Below are 20,116 nucleotides of genomic sequence, written 5' to 3'. Positions count from 1 at the left end.
AACTTGGATTCAAGTGTCAGGGGTACAGTCTGTAGAACAGGTAAGATCTAAGTGTTAAGACTACACAATGTTTGCCTGCTTCAGGTTAATTTTGATTGAGATTAACTGATAAAATCAGCAGGATTCAACATTTTAACATGCTTCACAGAGAGTGGTAAATAAACTTTTTTTAAAATTTGGATAACTAGCTGTAAAGGTATATGGGGAATGCCATGAAGTGACAGCTAGAACAAAGAGGTACACTCAGGGAACAATGGATTACAAGAAATGCGCCTTTGTATAAGACTTCAGTTGGACCTCTTGGAATATTGTTTGCTTTCCTCACATAGTGAGTGATGTCAAAGCTTTGGGAAAGTACCAGAAGGCCCACTGGGCTAATTTCCAATAGAGAGCATCAACATAGAGCCAGGGAGCATAATTTTAGATTATGCAAGTCCAAATATAAGGTAGGTGTCAGGAAATGTTTTATTTTCCCCAAGAATGGGTGATCTTTGTGCACAGTTTATCTCCTGTAGTGGGAGTTGGTTTGATGAAAGCCTTTAAAGTGAAAATTGAACTTCTTACTGGGTTGGGCTAGCCATCACCTCTTAAAAGTAAAAACTTCATACAAGTGATTGCTAAAACTAGTCTTAATGAGCTGAAGAGGAATCTTCCAGAATACATGACCTCAAATTGGCCCCAAGTTTATGTCTGATTTCTTGATTTGGCAAAGATATCACATTGCTTTGCCTGACGGGCAAAAATTGTGATACACAAGGCTTTGCAGTTGTATTCAGACAGATTAGATTGACCTGGGCTCTTGGCCTGTAATTGTTTATTAGTGTGTTTACATCATAGGAGAATAAAAATATTCTGGAAGCTCAAAGATGGCACAAAATCCAAGTAGTGTGAACTATGAGGTGAATAGGGATAGGCTTCAAGAGAATCCTATTGGTGGAATGAGTAAACACATGGCAGATAAAATTTAACCAAATAAACTTCATGACTTTGTGCCACTCATTTGCTTAACTCATAACATTGCACATAGGATGATTATTTAAATAAAAACAGTAAAAGCTCCAAATGAATCTGCCTCAACACACTTCCAGGAAATGCACTGCAGACCTGGACTATTCATTGCTTTAATAAAAATCTTTCTCACATCACATTTGCTTCTCCTGTTCTACTTTCTATACTTGTCCTACGACCCTCAATGAGCTGTACACAAACACCAAGATACCTCCTGCCCCTAGACCTCCCTATTATACCCTGATTTTATATGATCAGTCCAAGTTCTTCTCACCGAAAAGCATCACCTTACATTTTTCAGCATTGAAACTTCTGACACCTACCCATCCATCCAGCAACATATTTATGTCCTTTTCAAGTCCCACAGGCAAGGGTCTCAATAACAACCACGAGGGAGTTCCACAATGAACTGTCCTCCAGCCAGAAGACTATCCATTTACCATTACTGTTGTTATCACTCAGCCAATTTCACATTCACTTTCCTACTATCCCTTTTCTATTATGCGCTTTAACTTTCCCATAAGTCTCATGTGTGGCATTGTAATAAATGCTTTCTGGAAGCTCATATACATAACAGCAGCATTACACTTATTTAACCTTTGTCACCTCTTCAAAACACTTATTTAGACACAGTGTCCATTTTAGACATCCATGCTACCTCTTCTTAACCAGCCCACCTTTTTCCATGTGACTACCAATTTTATTCCAAAGAATTGCATCTAGAAGCTTCCCCACCAAAGTTAAAGCGCCCCATGATAAATTAGGTTATGATACCTACTCATCTCTGTAATTTTGCTGCAGATTCTTTCCTCTACATCCTTCCTAATTGTCGGCAACAGACTACGCAAAGCAATACATTTTCATCCCTTTTCTTCCTTAGCTTTAGCCAATTTGATTATGTCCTTGAACACTCAATCTTTCGCAATCTCTCAATGCAGTACTTAACTGATACTGCCCCCTCCACCCACCTCCCCATTTCTTCCTTTTCTAAATTTTCCAAAACCCTATATTTTTAAAAATATTAACCTATTTTTCGAAACAACTGTGCAGAGATGATATTACACAACTTCTGGAGGAGATGGGACTTGAACCACAATCCCTCAGTCCCGGGATGGGGGTACTATCACTGTATCATAGGAGGGTCCAAACAAATAGCAGATCCCTGTAGCTAGGAATGTTTAACACCCAGCCTTGCCCGTTCTTGAGCCATGATATTACATTTCACCATGGCAATATGCACACATATTTACTATACACCATGCATTCACATACACGCATAGTAACCATGATTTAGAATTCATTACTTACTCCGTCTTTCTGACTTCACCAATAAACTGAATATTTTCTGTCTGTCTCAAATCCTTTATAAATGCTGGTATTCTTCTGATTTTTCTCTTGGTTCCCACAACCCTGCTAAGGTAGGTTAAAGCCCTATTAACAGCGTAAGAAAGTCTACCCAAAAGGAACCAGTTCTAGCTCTCTACAGATGTTAATCATTCAGCTTCTGCAGGTGCCATCTTCCCTCGAGCCAGTCCCAGTGTTCCAAGAATCAAAAGCTCTCCATCCTGTACCATCTTACCAGCCACACATTCATCTCCCTTCTTTATTTCTGTGCAAGTGAAACAAGAGATAAATACATTTGAGGTCCTAATTGTTAATTTACTATATAAGTTTGTAAATTCCGATTCCCACCCAAGCAGTTGGTTTCATTTGGACTAAAAGCTCAAGGTGTTCATCTTCCCGAATGCAAATGTCCTGCAGCAAGTGTTAGTACTACCACTGGACACTCCTATGGTACAGTGGTCATACCCCTACACCAGGACGAAGGCACTCAGGTTCAAGTCCCATCTGCTCTGGAGGGTGTGTAATGTCATCTCTGCACAGATTGATTTGAAAAATAGGTTAACATTTTTTAAAATAGAGTGTTTTGGAAAATATACCATCCTGAAATCACATGTATGCCACAGAAATGCCCATTTGCTCTCTAATTAGTGAATCTACTATCACTATTGCTCTCCCCACCTGCTTCTTCCCCCAGCACAGCCAACTCATTTGTGGTGCCACAAACACAGTTCTGACTGCACTCCCTTGAGGAACCAGCAATCTCGCCCGCTTCAAAAACAGAAAACAGGACTGTCTGCTTCTCTTAGACTGCCATTCTAATTCGGTATCCAAGCCTTTGAGCTGTGGTGCAAACACCTCTTTGTACGTGCTGTCCATATAACTGTCAGCCTCATGAATATACCAGTTACTTCAACTGCCACTGAGGCTTTCAAACTTCAAATTTCTGTAGCTGTCTGGCTTGCAGCAAATTGTCATCGAGAATACCAGTAGGGTCCATGACTTCTCATTTATTACAGGCAAGATAAACAGTGTATTGCGAGTAGGGGATTTTACTTCCGTAATATTAACTGGAGTAGCAATAGAATGAAAGGTTTGAGTAAGTGGAATTCGTATAACGCATCTCGGAGAGTTTTTGTTGAAGTCAGCATGCAGAAGGCCTTGCAAGGGATGGGATGTCCTGGACTTAAACCACTTTCTTTGTTTCAATACCTCAAATTAGGTATCAGTGGAAGAGTAGTTTGCAAACAGCCATCATAATTCCATTAGATTCAAAATTGTTATGGAAAAGGACAAGGATGGGCCTGAAATCAAAGATCTAAATTGGAAAAGGGCAGATTTTAATAAGATCAGATACAATTCGTCCAGAGTGAAATGGGAACACAGACTTTTAGGTAAAACTGTGTCACAGCAGAGTGGGGTTGCATTCAAGAAGTAAACAGGGAGAGTACGGGGTCAACATACTTCAATAAGACAAAAGGTGGATTAACAAATCCTGTAAATCTCCTGTGTGGAGATCAAGGGATACATGGAATTGAACAAGGAGAGGAAGGCTGTCCAATGGCACCTTCCAAGGGCTCAAAATATCAGAAATCACTAGGAGTACAGAATATGCAACGGGAAACTTAAACAGGAAATCAGAAGAGCAAAAAGGTGGCAGGAAAGAATAATGGTAGGTAAATTAACAGAAAACAATGAGTTTTCTTTTCCCAAGTACATTAGGATAAAAAAGATATCTAGGGACAGACTAGAGTTCATTAAGGATCACAGTTCTCATTTGTATTTGGGAGCCAGATGAAATAGCAGGGTTGTTAGCAATAAATTTTAATTCCTCCCTAGACACAGGAGGGGTGCCAGAGCGCAGCACAACCAATGTGGTACCATAATTCAAAAAGGTAGCAACAGATAAACCAGCAAACTACAGGCCAGTCAGTCCAAACTCACTAATGAGGAAACTATTAGAAATAATTTGAAAGGACAGAATTAATCTGCAGTTGGAGAGGAAGGGATTAACCAAGAATAGTCAGCACGGTTTTGTTAAGGGTCGGTCACATCTGACTAACTTGATTTAATTTTTTGGATAGGTAACAGGGCATGGAGATGAGGGCAGTGCATTCAATGTAGTCTACTTGGGCATCTCCGCATGGAGGAAGTAACAAAAATAAAAGCCCATGGAATCAAAAGAAATATGGCAAACTGGATACAGGATTGGCCGAGTAATAGATAGCATTTTTTATAACTTGAAGCCTGTGTCCAGCGAGCTCCCCACTAGGGAGCAGTATTGGGGCTCTTGCTGTTTGTGGTATACATAAGCAACTTGTACTGGAGTGTAGGAGAGTGATCAGTATGTTTGCAAATTAAACCAAAAAAATTGGTGGGGTGATAAATAATGATGAGGATGGCAGGTCAGGTGGGCTGATCAGTGACAAATTGAAATAAATCCAACTAAGTGTGAGTCAATGCACTTGAGCAGGAAAAACAAGGCAAGGGAATACAGAGTCAGAGATGTCCCGCAGTCCAAAGATAGGTGAATTGGCCATGCTAAATTGCCCACGCTAAATTGCCCATAGTGATAGGTGCATGAGTAGGGAATGGTCTAGGTGGGTTGCTCTTTGGAGGGTCGGTGTGGACTTGCTGGGCCGAAAAGTCTGTTTCCACACTGTAGGGAATCTAATCTAATCTAAACATAACCGAATTGTGGTCACCATCATTAAAGTGCTCACCTACCTCCAAATCTAACACCTGGCCAGGTACATGACTCAGTACCAAATCTATTGTGGCTCACCCCTTGTTGGCCTGTCTACATAATGTGTCAGATAACCCTCTTGCACACAATGGACAAAAACTGACCCATCTAAAATACTTGAACTATAGTATTCCCAGTCAATATTTGAGAAGTTGAAGTCCCTCACAACAACCACCCTATCACTCTCGCTCCTTATAGAGGATTACCTTTGCTATCCTATCCTCTACATCCGTGGAACTTCTTGGAGGCCTATAGAAAAATGGGAACAACAGGGTAACCTCTCCTTTCCTGTTTCTAATCTCAGCCCATACCACTTCAGTGGACGAGTCCTCAAACGTCCTTTCTGCAACCGTAATACTGTCCTTGACTAACAGTGCCACAACACCCCCTCTTTTACCTTTTTCTCTGTTCTTACTGAAACATCTAAATCCCAGAACCTGCATTAACCATTCTTGTTCCTGCTCTACTCATGTCTCTGGCCACAACATTGAAATTCCAGGTACCAACCCATCTGCAAGGTTGCCCACCTTATTCTGGATGCTCCTGCGTTGCCCACACTTCAAACCAATTTCTTGCTTGCCAGTTCCTTCTTGAAATCTTAGTTCTGACTTCATTACTCTCAACCTCCCATATACTCGAAATACAATTTTGGGTCCCATCTCAGTGCTGAATGAGTTTAAATCCACCCAAAGTGCATTAGGAAATTTCCTCACCAGAATCTTGGTTAGCCGTCTGGTTCAGGTAAAGACCATCCTGTTTGTAGAGGTCCCACCTACCCCAGAAAGAGACCCAGTTATTCAGGAATCCAAAACCCTCCCTCCTGCACCATCTCTATAGCCATATGTTCAACTCCTCTCTTCCCCTATTTTTCACCTCACGAGCACGTGGCATGGAAATAAACCAGAGATAATAACTATTTGTTCTAGCTCTAAGCTTCCACCTAGCTCCCTGAATTTCTAGCTTAAATCCTCATCTCTCTTCCTGCTTATGTCATTGGTGCCTATGCGGACCACAACTTGAGGCTGCACCACCTCCCCCGTAAGGATCTTGAAAACACGGTCTGAGACATGATGAACCCTGGCACCTGGGAGGCAACCATGCCAACTGTCAGTCTCTCTCGTTCCCACAGAACCTCCTATCTGTCCCCATAACTATGGAGTCCCTAATCACTGATGCTCTGTTGTTCTTCTCCCTTCCCCTCTGAGCAACAGGGACAGACTCAGTGCCAGAGACCTGTGCCCCATTGCTTACCTCTGGTAAGTCGCCCCCTCCCTAACAGTATCCAAAATAGCATACTTGTTGTTCAGGGGAACAGCCAATGCCTGCAGGTTCCCTATCCGTCCCCCGACTGTAACCCATCTACCTTCTTCTTTTATCTGAGATGAGACTACCTTCCTGTAACTCTTCTCAATAACCTCTCTCCATCTCCTGAATGATCCGAAGTTCATCCAGCTCTATTCCATTTTGAGGAGCTGGATTCTTTGAGGAGTTTTTGAGGAGCTGGAATTGGATGCAATTCCCACAGATGCGGTTAGCAGGGACATTACTGGTAACCCTTACCTCCCACATTCTGCAAGAGGAACATTCAACAGCCCTAACCGCCATTCCCAAAGAGATTACTGAAAAACTTCTTTAAAAAATAAAGAAACTAGTCACCTTACTAATCGGCGCACAGAACCTTTTTTTTGGTGATAAAGTTTTCAGTCAGATTTTAAACCTTTGTATAGATCGGCCAAAACAAATAAATAGTAATATGCTACTACGCATTCAACAAATTATTTTACTTCCATTGGTTCACTCTTTGCAAAACCCTTCTTCCACCAAGCATAGAATCCCTATAGTGTGGAAGCAAGCCATTTGGCCCATTGAGTCCGCACTGGCTCTCTGAAGAGCATCCCACCTTGATTCACTCCTTACCCTATCCCTGTAACCCTGCATTTCCTATCGCTAATGCAACTAGCCTCCACATCCCTGGACACAATGGGAAATTTAGCATGGCTAGTCCACCTAACCTGCACATTTTCCAAATGTGGGAGGAAACTGGACCACGCAGATAGTCACCCGAAGGTGGAATCAAATTTACGGGCGGCACGGTGGCACAGTGGTTAGCACTGCTGCCTCACAGTGCCTGAGACCCGGGTTCAATTCCCGACTCAGGCGACAGACTGTGTGGAGTTTGCACGTTCTCCCCGTGTCTGCGTGGGTTTCGTAGGTTTCCTCCGGGTGCTCCGGTTTCCTCCCACAGTCCAAAGATGTGCGGGTCAGGTGAATTGGCCATGCTAAATTGCCCGTAGTGTTAGGTAAGGGGTAAATGTAGGGGTATGGGTGGGTTGCGCTTCGGCGGGTTGGTGTGGACTTGTTGGGCCGAAGGGCCTGTTTCTACACTAAGTCTAATCTAACCTGGGTCCCTGGCATTGAGGGGCACCACTGCTGACCACTGAGCCACCATGCTGTCCCAGTTTCAGAGCAATGTCTTGAAGGCTAAGCATAATCATGGACATCCACTACCTCTATTCACTCTCCATAACTGTAAAGACTAAAATCAGGCAATGTTGGCTGAGTAAAATGATCATCATGGAGGAAAAATAATCCTTGACCTAGACAGAGTTCCAGGTCTGGTCAAGGGAAGGTTAACTCAACAATTCAGAGAAAAATATCGGATTGATGGTAATATTATTCCAGAGTGTTTGCCAGCTTCTCCCATCCTTCTGGCACTGTCTTATACCTACTCGTTGTTCTCTTCTCTCAATTCCCCCTCACGAGTTTCTTCCTTCACCAATCTTGTGCCCTTATCCTCCACCCCTTGCCCCAACTCTCACCTGCCCTCTAATTGTGCTTTACTTGTAAGCTACATAAGATCATTTCCCATGGGCAATACCAGTGCAGAGTGACTAATAAATGAGTAAATTCAGAATTTTTTTTTGCCTGCGAACATTGGTACAAGAATTTCCTTACTAGAAATGTTTCTGAATTGCTTATTTAAGTGTCATAAAATTACTCTATATTATGAGAAATTGGAGCCTGATATGTGGGAGGGATCCACGCTGATGCATCCACCTATGACCTGTCTGATGCCCACAGTCCCAAAACAAGTGCCAGAAGTGATACATAGCAATCATGAATTAGGATGTGGGATCTTGATCTTGCATTGCATCAAGGATATTATTTTTGAAGCAATTTTAATCACTGCTTCAAGTGTAAACTTTTATCAACAGTTTTCTTATGCTACAAGAATTTTTTTTTGGCAGTTTAATTAACAGCCTGATGATCGAAGTATGGCAAAGCAGATATAAGTTTTAAAATTTCAACATAAATTGCTTACAGCACTCAGCTTACAGGACTAGAAAATACTAGACTGAGATAGTTTGAGCAGTCGCATTAATACAATAAATGAGGTAGCAAACTTGATGTGGTATGCAATGGCTATCATCCAGAATCTGGATTAAAATTAAATAATGTCCATTTTGGCTGACCCACAGTAAATTCTTTCTTGATTGTTTTATTTTTCTATGATCAATGCAAGAGTGTCTTGAATACATTGAGACCATGAAACCATTTTAAACTTGTTCACGAGTTGAAATTATAATAATTTCATCAAGTAAGATTTTCTCCATATAAATATTCTAAAACATTTAGCAAAAGCATAAAACTGTTTTCCATACTTACCTAGCTCAGGTGCCTTGCTCAACACAAATGCATATGCCCAGAATTTGCTGATCGGTCCATTGTAGAAGCCTTGGTCACATACCGATTGCTTCAAGCCACTGGTTGTCAGGATATATACCATATATGCTCCAGTACGGACAGCACCAATAATACTTCGAAGAAAGAAAGGACAATAAAAGGATATGGCATAATATTACTATAATGACGATATTTACATAAAGCAACCTCAAATTTTGCAAACCACTCATCTTACAACAGGAGAAAAATTATGCAGTTATATTTTACAGTATTGCACAATAAAACTGTATTTTCACTTTGGTTGGTCTTGTGCAAAATGTTTTCCACAAAATATGAAATTAAGCAAGAGGCAATAATGCACACCAATTAGCTTCCTTGAATGAAGATACTCTGAAATCTGGCTATCACATTTGAAATTCACACACTCAAGATGGATTGCTCAAAAGTCAACTCATTCATGTGACCTTTATTTCAATTTTCTATTCTTGCAGGTTCTGATAATAAGGTTTTTCTATATATTTTTCTAGACATCTGAAAACATCTTTATACTTTCAAAATACAAGTCAAAACTTGCTGTTTCTGGAGCCCAAATGCTCACTAATAATGTGATTGATTGATTCTTAGAATTTCAAGAATCAAGAATTTCAATGATGTGTTAATCTGCAGTCAAATGTCCAGATTTTTGCTTTATGTTTCGAAATAAAGTTCATTCATTTCATTGTGAATGTCAAGCAGTAACACATGCAATCACATTTATGACTAGCATTTGAAAACCAAAGGCACAAAATATCTTGGTGTTTGATGCACTTTGCTCAACAACTCAGAACAATTTGTTCAGAAAATTGCCAGCTTTATAGGTCCTGTGCTACCAAACATGCCCCGGTGTTGGATGACATCAAATACAAGTTTTCAGCATCCTGGTTTTTATACCTGGAATGCTCCGATGTGAGAAAAGTTTCGCAGACTGAAATCCAAAATAAATTTTCATGAAGGAAACTGATGCTCGCCAATCATACATGAATGGTTCTCACACTCGTTAGTTATTTCTTTCCAAATGGAATAAACAAACCCAATATCTAAACCTAAACAGTATATAATACACATTGCGTACAATGATCATTTTAACAACCATAAGGAACTACTAAATAGTTACAGATGTCAATGCATAAATGTGCCAACATTGTATAGTATGATATATTTGAATATTTAAGAAGCTTCTCTTTTAAACAAGTGTGAACTCACCTCACAACCATCACCATGACTTGGAACTGAGAGTCAACCTGGCAATCCTCATGCTGCCTCAGCACTCTGCCTTGTGTACTTTTGTCATACATGACGCAGCCATAACACTCATACTAGCCTGTAAAAATGGAAAGGCTGCTCCTGTGGCATCAATCCCTAACTTGAAACAAACCTGTATCCAACTTTTATTCAATGACTGCATGGCCTCAGCAGCAGTCGACAGTGTTGAAGAACGGCAATGAGCAGTGGAACTAGTCAGTACTTGTGGAAGCTTTTTGGAGGAAGGCTGACCTTTGAGAGGCAAAGGCTTCAAAGAGAAATACAGATGAAGGATTTCTTAACCAATTTGTGAACCATCTGCTCATTGAAGGTAAATATTCTACTGTCCTATTTTAGTCTCAAGTTATTTTAATATTTGTAAAGACCTGATGCCATGGGATTAAAGAAGCCTACTTCACGATCATTGCACTCCCACGTGCTTAAATCTCATGTTACATCCTGGACCCATAGAAAGCCTCCATGAACTTTGGGTTCAAGAACTATGGCGTTGAGTGCCCAGTCTGCAGCACTACACCTCACCACCATCCCATCAGAGTTACAGATTGGCATAGACTTCATTGTAAGTCAATTCGTTCATGTGACCTTTATTTGACTTTAATATTCTTGCAGGTTCTAATAGTAAGGTTTTTCTAAGCATGTTTCTGGATATCTGAGAACATTTTTTATAGTCCCTAAATACAAGTCAAAACTTGCTGTTTCTTGAGTCCAAATGCTCAATAAAATATGGCAAACCTCACAGATTCTTGAAATTCTATATGATGTTATATTGATCCTTCTTCAGAAATGATTGTAGTTTGGAAAAGGATTGGCATATATTAAGATGGAATGGGATGGGATGATGGGGAGGGATGTGGGAAAACGATAGGTGGATAAGGAACAGACAGAAAACCAGGTGAGCAGTCAAAGGAATGGTAAAACTTGGAAGAATTAATAGATACCTAATAGGGATTTAATGGGTTGTTTGTGATAGCAACCCACATGATGACAAGGCCTGGTGAATGGTGGTCCAGATAAAGGACATGGGAGAAGGGGCTCCCATGAGAGAAAAATATTGGTCAGGGATTGGCAAGCAACAGGAAGCTCAGGGTCATTTTAGCAGACACAACATTGGTATTCTGCAAAGCGGTCTGTACTTCCTCTCCCCAATGTAGAAGAAACTTTATTGTCATAAAATACAGAAGACTCGATTGAGTGAAGTGCAAGTAATTTGTTGATTCACCTGAAGGTTGTGTCAGAGGCTGTGGACAGTGAGGTTGGGGGGAGGAGAGAAGGTAGAGGAGTAAACACACAGGCATTATGTGGAAAGTTGCAACGGGGATGTATTCGATGTAAGAGGAGTGGACCAAAGTTTCTCAGAAGGAATAGTCCCTGCAGAAGGCTGACAAGGGAGGGGAGGGAATGCCACTTGGTGGTGGCAAAACCGACAAGTGATGATCCTCTGGATGTGGATGCTGGTGGAAAGACAGGTGAGGATGAGGGGGACCCTATCGCTGTTTTGGGAGGAAAGAGATGGGGTGAGGGCTGAAGTGCAGGAGATGAGATGGACATGGCTGAGGACCCTGTTGACTGCAGTAGTAGGGAAATCCTCAGTTGAGGTGGTGGAGAACATTCTGGAGGCACCCTTGAAGTTAGCATTATCAGAACAGTTGCAATAGAGAACTGGGAGAATGGAACAGAGGTAACTGTGGAAGTCAGTGTGACTTTTTTAGTGGATATCGGTGTCCAGTCTATTCCCAGAAATGGGAACAGAGATGAAAAGGAAGGAGAGGGAGGAGTCAGAAACGGACAAGGTAAAAGGAGTGAGCAGGGTGGAAATTGGAAGCGAAATGGATGGATTCTTCCAATTCTAAATGAGCAAGGGAAGCAGCACTGATGATGTCGTTGATGTGTGTGAGAGAGAAAGAGTGTGAGAGAGAGAGAGAGAGAGAGAGAGTGAGAGAGTGAGAGAGTGAGAGAGTGAGAGAGTGAGAGAGTGAGAGAGTGAGAGAGTGAGAGAGTGAGAGAGTGAGAGAGTGAGAGAGTGAGAGAGTGAGAGAGTGAGAGAGTGAGAGAGTGAGAGAGTGAGAGTGTGAGAGTGTGAGAGTGTGAGAGTGAGAGAGAGTGAGAGAGTGAGAGAGTGAGAGAGTGAGAGAGTGTGAGAGTGAGAGAGTGTGAGAGAGTGAGCGAGCGTAGGGGTGGCGAGGAGGAAGAGGGCAAGAAAAGTTTCACGTACCCCACAATGAGACAGGCATAACTGCATAACCCATGCAGGTACCTACAGCCACTTCTTTGATCTGAAGAAAGTGAGAGGAGTTAAAGGAGAATTTGTTCAAAGTGAGGATGAACTTGGTCAGGCAGAGGAGAATGGTGGAGGGTGGGGATAGTTCAGGCCTTTTTTAAAAACAGGAAAAAGGAAAGAGTCCTGAGACCATCCTAATGAGGGATGGACATGTAAAGAAATTGCACATCAGTGGTAAAGAGGAGTCGGCTGGAGCCCACAAACTGGAAATTCTGAAAGTTATGTAAAGCAGGCAGAAAAATTGCAGATGGAATTGGGGACTGGACAAGGGGTCAAAAAAAAAAGAAACGAGTCGAGGTAGGAAGAAACGATGTCTGTGGGGCAGGATCAGGCAGAAACAATGGGTCTGCCCAGGCAGTCCTGCCTGTGAATTTTGAAGAGTAAATCGAAGCGGACTGTATCGGGTTAGGATTGAGAGTTCTAAGAGCTTCTACTTGTTGGAACAGGCTCAAGGGGCTGAATGGCCTACTCCTGCTCTTGCATTCAATGCATCACCTTAACCAGTTTGTTTGCTTGCATTTGTTTTGATAGCACTCCCCCTGATGAAAACACAAAACCAAACTGTATCACAATAACTGGCAAAAAATTAATCAATAATTTCTTATCTAGTCCCAAGAGGCTTCTGTAAAAACAAAGTGAGTTTTGTATGTATAGCCAAGATAATTAAAATATAAAACAGAAACACAATCCTTTCCTTTATGGAAGACTTTAGTCTAGTTGCATCTCAAATATGGCGTCCAGATTCATGGGGAAAGTGAAGCTCTCCAAACAGTCAGTCAGTCTGCACAACTGACAACTAAGAGGCATTAAACTAGGTGTCAGAGTAGGCTTCGAGTGTTAGGGAGTTATACTTTGAGATGATGATGTGTGTACATCATGATGGGATGAGACTAGCCTGATGGACCAGTTGGTCCTTTCCTGAGGTTTTTGGGTATCTATTAATTATCCCCAGAATCACACCATTACGCCAGTAGCAATAATGCTAACAGCATGGTGCAATTTTCCTATCAACATGGCTGCAGAATTTATTCTGGATCTTTTGATCCAGCCTATGAAAGAAATGCACAGTGCAGAATCCCCCAGGGAACATAATGAAAAGCAGGGTAGAGCTGTGAAGGGGACTATTTAGTTGGACATTTTAAAGTGAAGATTTGTGCGGTCATTAGAGTTGGATGATTGTGGTAAAATTAGGTGATTGGGGTATAGTCAGGTTCAGGTCAGGGTACAGCATCAGCTATGGGGTTACCTGTACTTTATTCTGGGGCAAATATCCAAGTACAGTGGAACAGTCCAAAAACTCTGTTTCTTGAGCAGCCATTCACAGAGGATCCCAGGTAGCTGATGAATTACATATCAGAGGTTTAAACTTCCAGGTAATGTCCAACTGCATCTGTGCATCAGAGATCTGCAAGATCTCTGATGCACACAGACATGAATCTTCAGTTGCATTTGTGATCACTGACATTTGGACATATATGTGCCTACAACACCTCACCCCCACCCCAAAATATTGTATAATGTGTTTGGTTTATAAAGGATCCATGGAAACCCAGGAGGCACGCTGTAGACATTTTGGTTGAAACCCCATACTGCATAGCAGTCACGAAGAACAATAGGAACACCTCTGCCCGCAAGTCTGTGTGATACTAAAGAGAAACTGTATTATTAATAAAGCTTGCCCATTGCGAAGCTGATACTGAGTCAATAAACCTGACCCAAATACTCTTATTTTTAGAGGAGTATCTCAAAACTATAGGATGAGAGAAATTGATGGTTTAAGTGATGGTCTAAACTATTTATTGCGTTGTAGTGCCTGCTAATGTAAGCAATGCAGATTCTAGCTAAAGTGTTCATAACAGCAAAATAAACTGCTTACCCCAGCAGTCTGTTTTGAGAGACACATCAGCTGGGATTCTAGAAGCAAGGTAACAGCATATTACTGTACAGTGGTATTCTTACAATATAGCATATTTACAAATATAAATTGGTGGTACTTAATAACAATACTTTGTCATATTCACATACGTAGAATTTATCACAACCAATTAGACATTGATGGCCAAGTAATCAACAAATGTGTTATTTACAGCACTTGATTTTAAGGTTTGAAAGGTTTGGATTTGCTTGTGCATGTTTCATCTGCCACACAAGTTTTCTAAGTCATCAGATTATTTATTATTAATTTGAATTATAAGTTTGAATCCTAATACAGCATACAAATAAGTTTTTCAAAATTTTCAGGCAAAATACAAGAACAGTTAACAGGAAGAAAACAGCTTTGATAAATAAATTAACATGCAAATGGAAGGTTGATAAGACATGAGAAAGCATTGTCCATTACATTCCTTCACTCATTTTGACAAAGATAATGGTTCATTTTCAAACAGATTTACTGTGTGTCAAAAACCTGGTTCAATGGAGTACAAACTACACTGATTTTTATAAAAAGTTGAACCGTGATGGAACTCCTAGTCTGGATTCTGAAGTACATGCCAATTTGCTTCATTTCAGATCAAACTTTGTTGTTTTAACAACAAACACATGTACCTAAATACCTGACAGGCAACAAATACACATTCTGAAGGGCTAAATAATAGACACAAACAGGCACACATGCCAGTAAAATCTATCTGTTCTGATTGGTGTATTTGTTTAAAAAAATTAATCAAGGTAACAGCTAAATTTGAAATAGCAAAAGATTAATGATGTTTTCATTTCCTTTAATGAAAGTGGTTCAATAGAGATGGACATGGAAAATTAAAAACACCAAGAACAAAAGTACAGATAAGTGACTCCAATCGCAAAGACATGGATCGTTTTGGGAAAGAAAATAACTAGACTACAGTTTCATTAGTTCTAAGAAAATGGAAATGATTCCATACACATCTCTGCACTTCAAAGGAATGTCAGACATAATGGTTAGGATGGAAAGTTAGGTGTTTGAAAAGAAAAACTTTTTAAAAAATATACTTTCATGGGATTTATTGCTCATCTTTAATTACCTTTGAACTGAGTGGCTTGCTAGGCCATTCCACAGGGCAACTAAGAATCAACAATGTGTGTGTAGATTTTGGGTCACATATTCAAAGCTGCTAAAGGTGGTGGTTTTTACATAATATTTTAGCTCAGTTCCCGTTACTACTAATTTGAAGCTGTGGCTTGAACCAGTGACCCCAGTACAATAGCCTGGGCCTCCAAATTACTAGTCAAGTAACATCACCACTATGCCAACATCGCCCTGGTACTCCACTAATAAGGAATGAGAAATCATCATACAAAACATGATGTGGAGGTGCCGGTGTTGGACTGGGGTGGACAAGGTCAGAAATTACATGACATCAGGTTATAGTCCAACAAGTTTATTTAAAATCACAAGCTTTGAAGCACTGCTCCTTTGTCAATGAAGTGATGCCTGCGTCAATATGCACACTATGTCAAAAGATTAATTGGCTGGTGACCAAATCTTCTGCCCACTTATTATTAACAAATCATTTATTGCTTTTAACTTCTAAGCTTGCACATTGCAGAGGGCTCAACTTATATACAGAGGATTATAAAATACTAAAGGAAACACAATTCATAATCATGAGATTTCAATAGTAGTAATTGTTGGTACTTGACCAAACAGGCATACCATTTGAAAATAATATTTCAGTGGCTCATATGAAGAATTACTGGTCAAAGTCTTATTTCTTGGGTCACAAGACTGAGGAAGAGAATGGAGGTTGTGGCAAGCATTAAACCTTAGACAGCTGGTAGGAGTAAGATGTTGATTAATACACTCAGTTTCATGAAGACAAAAGGAATTTGTATGTGCATGGTACCTTATCCATTTAAAAAAAAAGCCATAGACATAGCCAATCGCTGCTCAATTCCCATTGCAACACCTTGGTCAATTATAATTCCTCTGCCTGGTCTGAGAATTGAGACTGACACTTAACTATCAGAATCTCCATGGCAATGATGGCTCAAACAATCAGCATCCTCTTATTCTGCACTAAGTGGCATCCATTTTTTGTGTGTTTCTTGAGTCCTAGTTTTAAATGAGTAGAGACAAAATAATTCAACTTCGTTTGCTTTAGGCAAAGTTTAATTTCTGTACTACCAAACAAATTTTTGCATAAAAATAACAATCAAAACAAGCCATTTAACCCAGTTTATAGTGAAGTTTATCTTGCACAAAGCAGTAGTTCTAATCTAACAGAGTCATGGAGATGTGCACCCTGAAACAGACGAACTTGTCCAAGCCAACCAGGTATTCTAAATTAATCTAGTCCCACTTGGTAGCACTTGACGCATATCCTTCTAAATGCTTCCTATTCATTTACTCACCCTTTTAAATATTGTAGTTGCACCCGACTCCACTTCTTCTGGCAGCTCATTCCACACTCTTACCACCCTCTGCGTGGAAATGTTGCCCCAAGGGCCCCTCTTTAATCTTATCCCTCTCACCTTAAACCTATGTCCTCTAGTTTTGGACTTCCCCACTCTGGGGAAAAGACCTTGACTGTTCACACTAGCCATGCCCCTCATGATTTTATAAACCTCTATAAAGGTCACCTCTCAGCCTCTAGTGCTCCAAGGCGAACAGCCCCAGTCTATCAACCTATCCATATAGCTCAAGCCCTCCAACTCTGGCAACAGCCTTGAAATGGTTCAGAAAAGATTGACAAGTTTCACAACTTCTTTCCTATCGCAGGGAGACCAGAGTTGCATGCAGTATTACTAAAGTGATCCTGCACAGTCACAACATGACCTTCAAAGTCCTATACTCAATCTAGAACTATTGGTGGTAAAAGGGGAATTTTATTTATATTTGGAGGAGAGATGGGCATCACTGGCATGGTCAACATTTTTTCTTAGATTCCCTACAGTGTGAAAACAGGCTCTTCAGCCTAACAAGTCCACACTGACCCTCCGAAGAGCAACCGTCCCAGACCTATTCCCCTACATATACCCCTGACTAATGCACCTAACACTACAGGCAATTTAGCATGGTCAATTCACCTAATCTGCAAATTTTTGGACTGTGGGAGGAAACCGGACCACCAGGAGGAAATCCACACAGACACAGGGAGAATGTGCAAACTCCACACAGACAGTTGCCGGAGGTGGGAACTGATCCTGTGTCCCTGGCGCTGAGGCAGCAGTGCTAACCACTGAGCCACCGTGCCGCCCAGTGGCATTTCCTAATCACTGTCGATGTAGTGGTTTGCTTGGAGAGTCAATGGTATTGCTGTAGGCACACCATCAAATCACACGTAGATCAAATCAGGTAAGGATAGCAGATTCCCTTCTCAAAAATAGGGCATTGGTGAACCAGACAGGCATTTTTGCCAATTTTAATTTCATTGTCACCATTAATGGGACTGGTTTTCAATTCTATAGTTTATTCATTGAATATAAATCCCACCAACATTATGATGGGACTAAAAGAGTGCTAGGTAAGGACCATGCCTTTCTACTTTTGTGGTTCGAAAAACTTGGGACTGAAATGATAAAGAACTATTATTTTACAAATAACATGCTTAAAAGAGTGACTGCAGTTTTGAAAACAAATCACAAGACTCATGGCAGGCAAAACTCACTATAAACTGAAGAAAACCCTCAAGTCGTTGCAAGCTGTGACTCTAAAGGTTTTCAAGAAAACAAAGTTTTTGTAACTGCTCCAGAAATAACAAAGCTCAATTTCTATCCTGTTACCCTACTGAACCCATAAGAAAATCGGAACACTAGGAGGCTATTCGGCTCCTCAAACCTGTTCCACTATTCAGTGAGATCAAAGCTGAAAGAGTAACACTGGGAAAATACAAAAACAATTTGCTTTAATGTAGCACCTTAAACGAATATCATTTCCTTATTCCAATAGAATGGCAGTTTCTTCCAGCTAATAGTTCACTGCGTTGACTAAATGCAGAAGAGCTTTTCTTTATTACTCATGTAGTCTTGAATCTAAACAAGGAATCAGACTATCACAAGGAGTAGTGTACAGCAGAACTATTTTTTCTGGACTTCCATTGGTATAACATACCATATAGTTTTCTCAGAAATATATTCTATAAATTGAGTTGTACATTAAAGAGATCTCCCTAATCAAATCAGGCCTTTAAAATCGGTCAGATCACTTGAAATTGACTTTTCTTATCGTTCTTTATGATTCAGACTCCAAATATTTCAAAGGAAAGAGACTTTCAGACAATAGTTCAGAAAGCCTTTCAATCTTAGGTATTGAAAAAAAAGCTCAAAATATAAAGGGCAGAAATTTAAAAGTTGTTCATACCAAGGTGGCTTTCTCACTAAGCCACAACTGGTCAATAATTGGAGGTGGGGTCAGAAAACTGAGGTTAGGCAAAAGCAAGGACTGCAGATGCTGAAAACCAGAGTTTAGATCAGAGTGGTGCTGAAAAAGCACAGCAGGTCAGGCAGCATCCGAGGAGCAGGGAAAAAAAAATCGACGTTTCGGGCAAAAGCCCTTCATCAGGATGCTGCCTGACCTGCTGTGCTTTTCCAGCACCACTCTGATCTAAACCCAGATAACAGAGGTTCACAAGTCAGCAATTTAAGGCCATGTCCTTCCCAGCCTTGATTATGAAGTTACCATGAGTTGTTCAGGGACAGGGTGGATACCCAGGATGGAACCCTGCTCAGGCCTGAAGCATAAAGTGGGAGGCCTCCTTTTCTACATCAGGAATCCTCTCAGAGCCTAGCCCCTGAGCTGTTTCTTCCTTCTTCTGACCTCTCCATCAAGAGCTCCAGCTAACCTGGGCTGCCTCTCTATATGAAGTGAGGTACACCATCAACTTTTGGAGACCAGGCTGTTACCTGAATGAGGAGCAGAAGATCCAGTGCCAAGAAATTAATGATCTTCAGTGTGTTAAATGGCTGTGGGATTACTGTGATTGCAAGATAGTGTGGCAAGAAACCTGCATTTGAAAAATCATGCCCAAATCCTTAATACCATTTATTGCCCAAAAGTGGATATAGGAAATTTTCACTAACTTATCATATATCATTCATGTTGAAGGATGATAATGGAGACTTGATACAGCCACAACCAAAAGGTACTTATGAGAATGTGTATAAGGCATGACCAGGTACAGAAAGAGTTAAGTTTAGGGTTGCGGGACAAAGGCATGACTTCGACCAGGTAAGAACTTGCAGAAAACAATGAGGTTCTGGAGTTAGTGGTTTAGTGAGGTGCAGAACATCTATTGTGTAATGCCAGATGGCTTAATCTTTACAGCTAATGCTCACTGATTGTAATCATCACCCAATCAATATAGATGGTACCTTATTTGGATGCTGCTCCCTGTAAGTGACTATATAATTCCTTAAGAACCTGCTGTTCGAGAGAGGACTGAGAACCCATGTCTTTGCGTACACAGATGATATCTCTCTCTCTCTCTCCAGGGCTTAGAATAAAAATGAAAAAAGTAGAGCCATACTGTGTCTCTGAGCGCTTGCTTCGATTAATCTTACTACCATTACTTAAGTTATTAACACACAGCATACAATGATTATAACAATAAAATTTACTAGTCTATGCAATAGATAGAATCTGCAGGATCCTCCCACGTGGAAAAAGAAGTTCACTAGTAAATTTCTTAAATCCATAGTCCTTAGTGACCACTCCACCCCCTCCAAGGTGAGTAGAAACGAGCCAGTGATCCAAAATCTCCTTCAGTAAAATCCAACTTGAAAGCAAAATTCAGTCTGACCTTCTGATTCACTCCAGAGAAATCTGAATTCTGGCATTG

The 20,116-nt window shown here is 40.7% G+C and overlaps 1 protein-coding gene across 1 annotated transcript in view; it reads right to left on the bottom strand.

The window, feature by feature from the left end:
- LOC132816760 (elongation of very long chain fatty acids protein 6-like) overlaps positions 1–20,116 on the bottom strand; it is a 110,990-nt gene that overhangs the window by 5,588 nt on the left and 85,286 nt on the right. The window contains exon 3 of the mRNA XM_060826684.1: positions 8,762–8,913. Within this exon, the coding sequence (XP_060682667.1) occupies positions 8,762–8,913 (152 nt within the window). The remainder of the gene's footprint in view (positions 1–8,761; positions 8,914–20,116) is intronic.

This window comes from Hemiscyllium ocellatum, chromosome 1, assembly GCF_020745735.1.
Source record: "Hemiscyllium ocellatum isolate sHemOce1 chromosome 1, sHemOce1.pat.X.cur, whole genome shotgun sequence".
Lineage (NCBI taxonomy): Eukaryota > Metazoa > Chordata > Chondrichthyes > Orectolobiformes > Hemiscylliidae > Hemiscyllium > Hemiscyllium ocellatum.
This window is presented reverse-complemented; position numbering and strand designations above follow the sequence as displayed.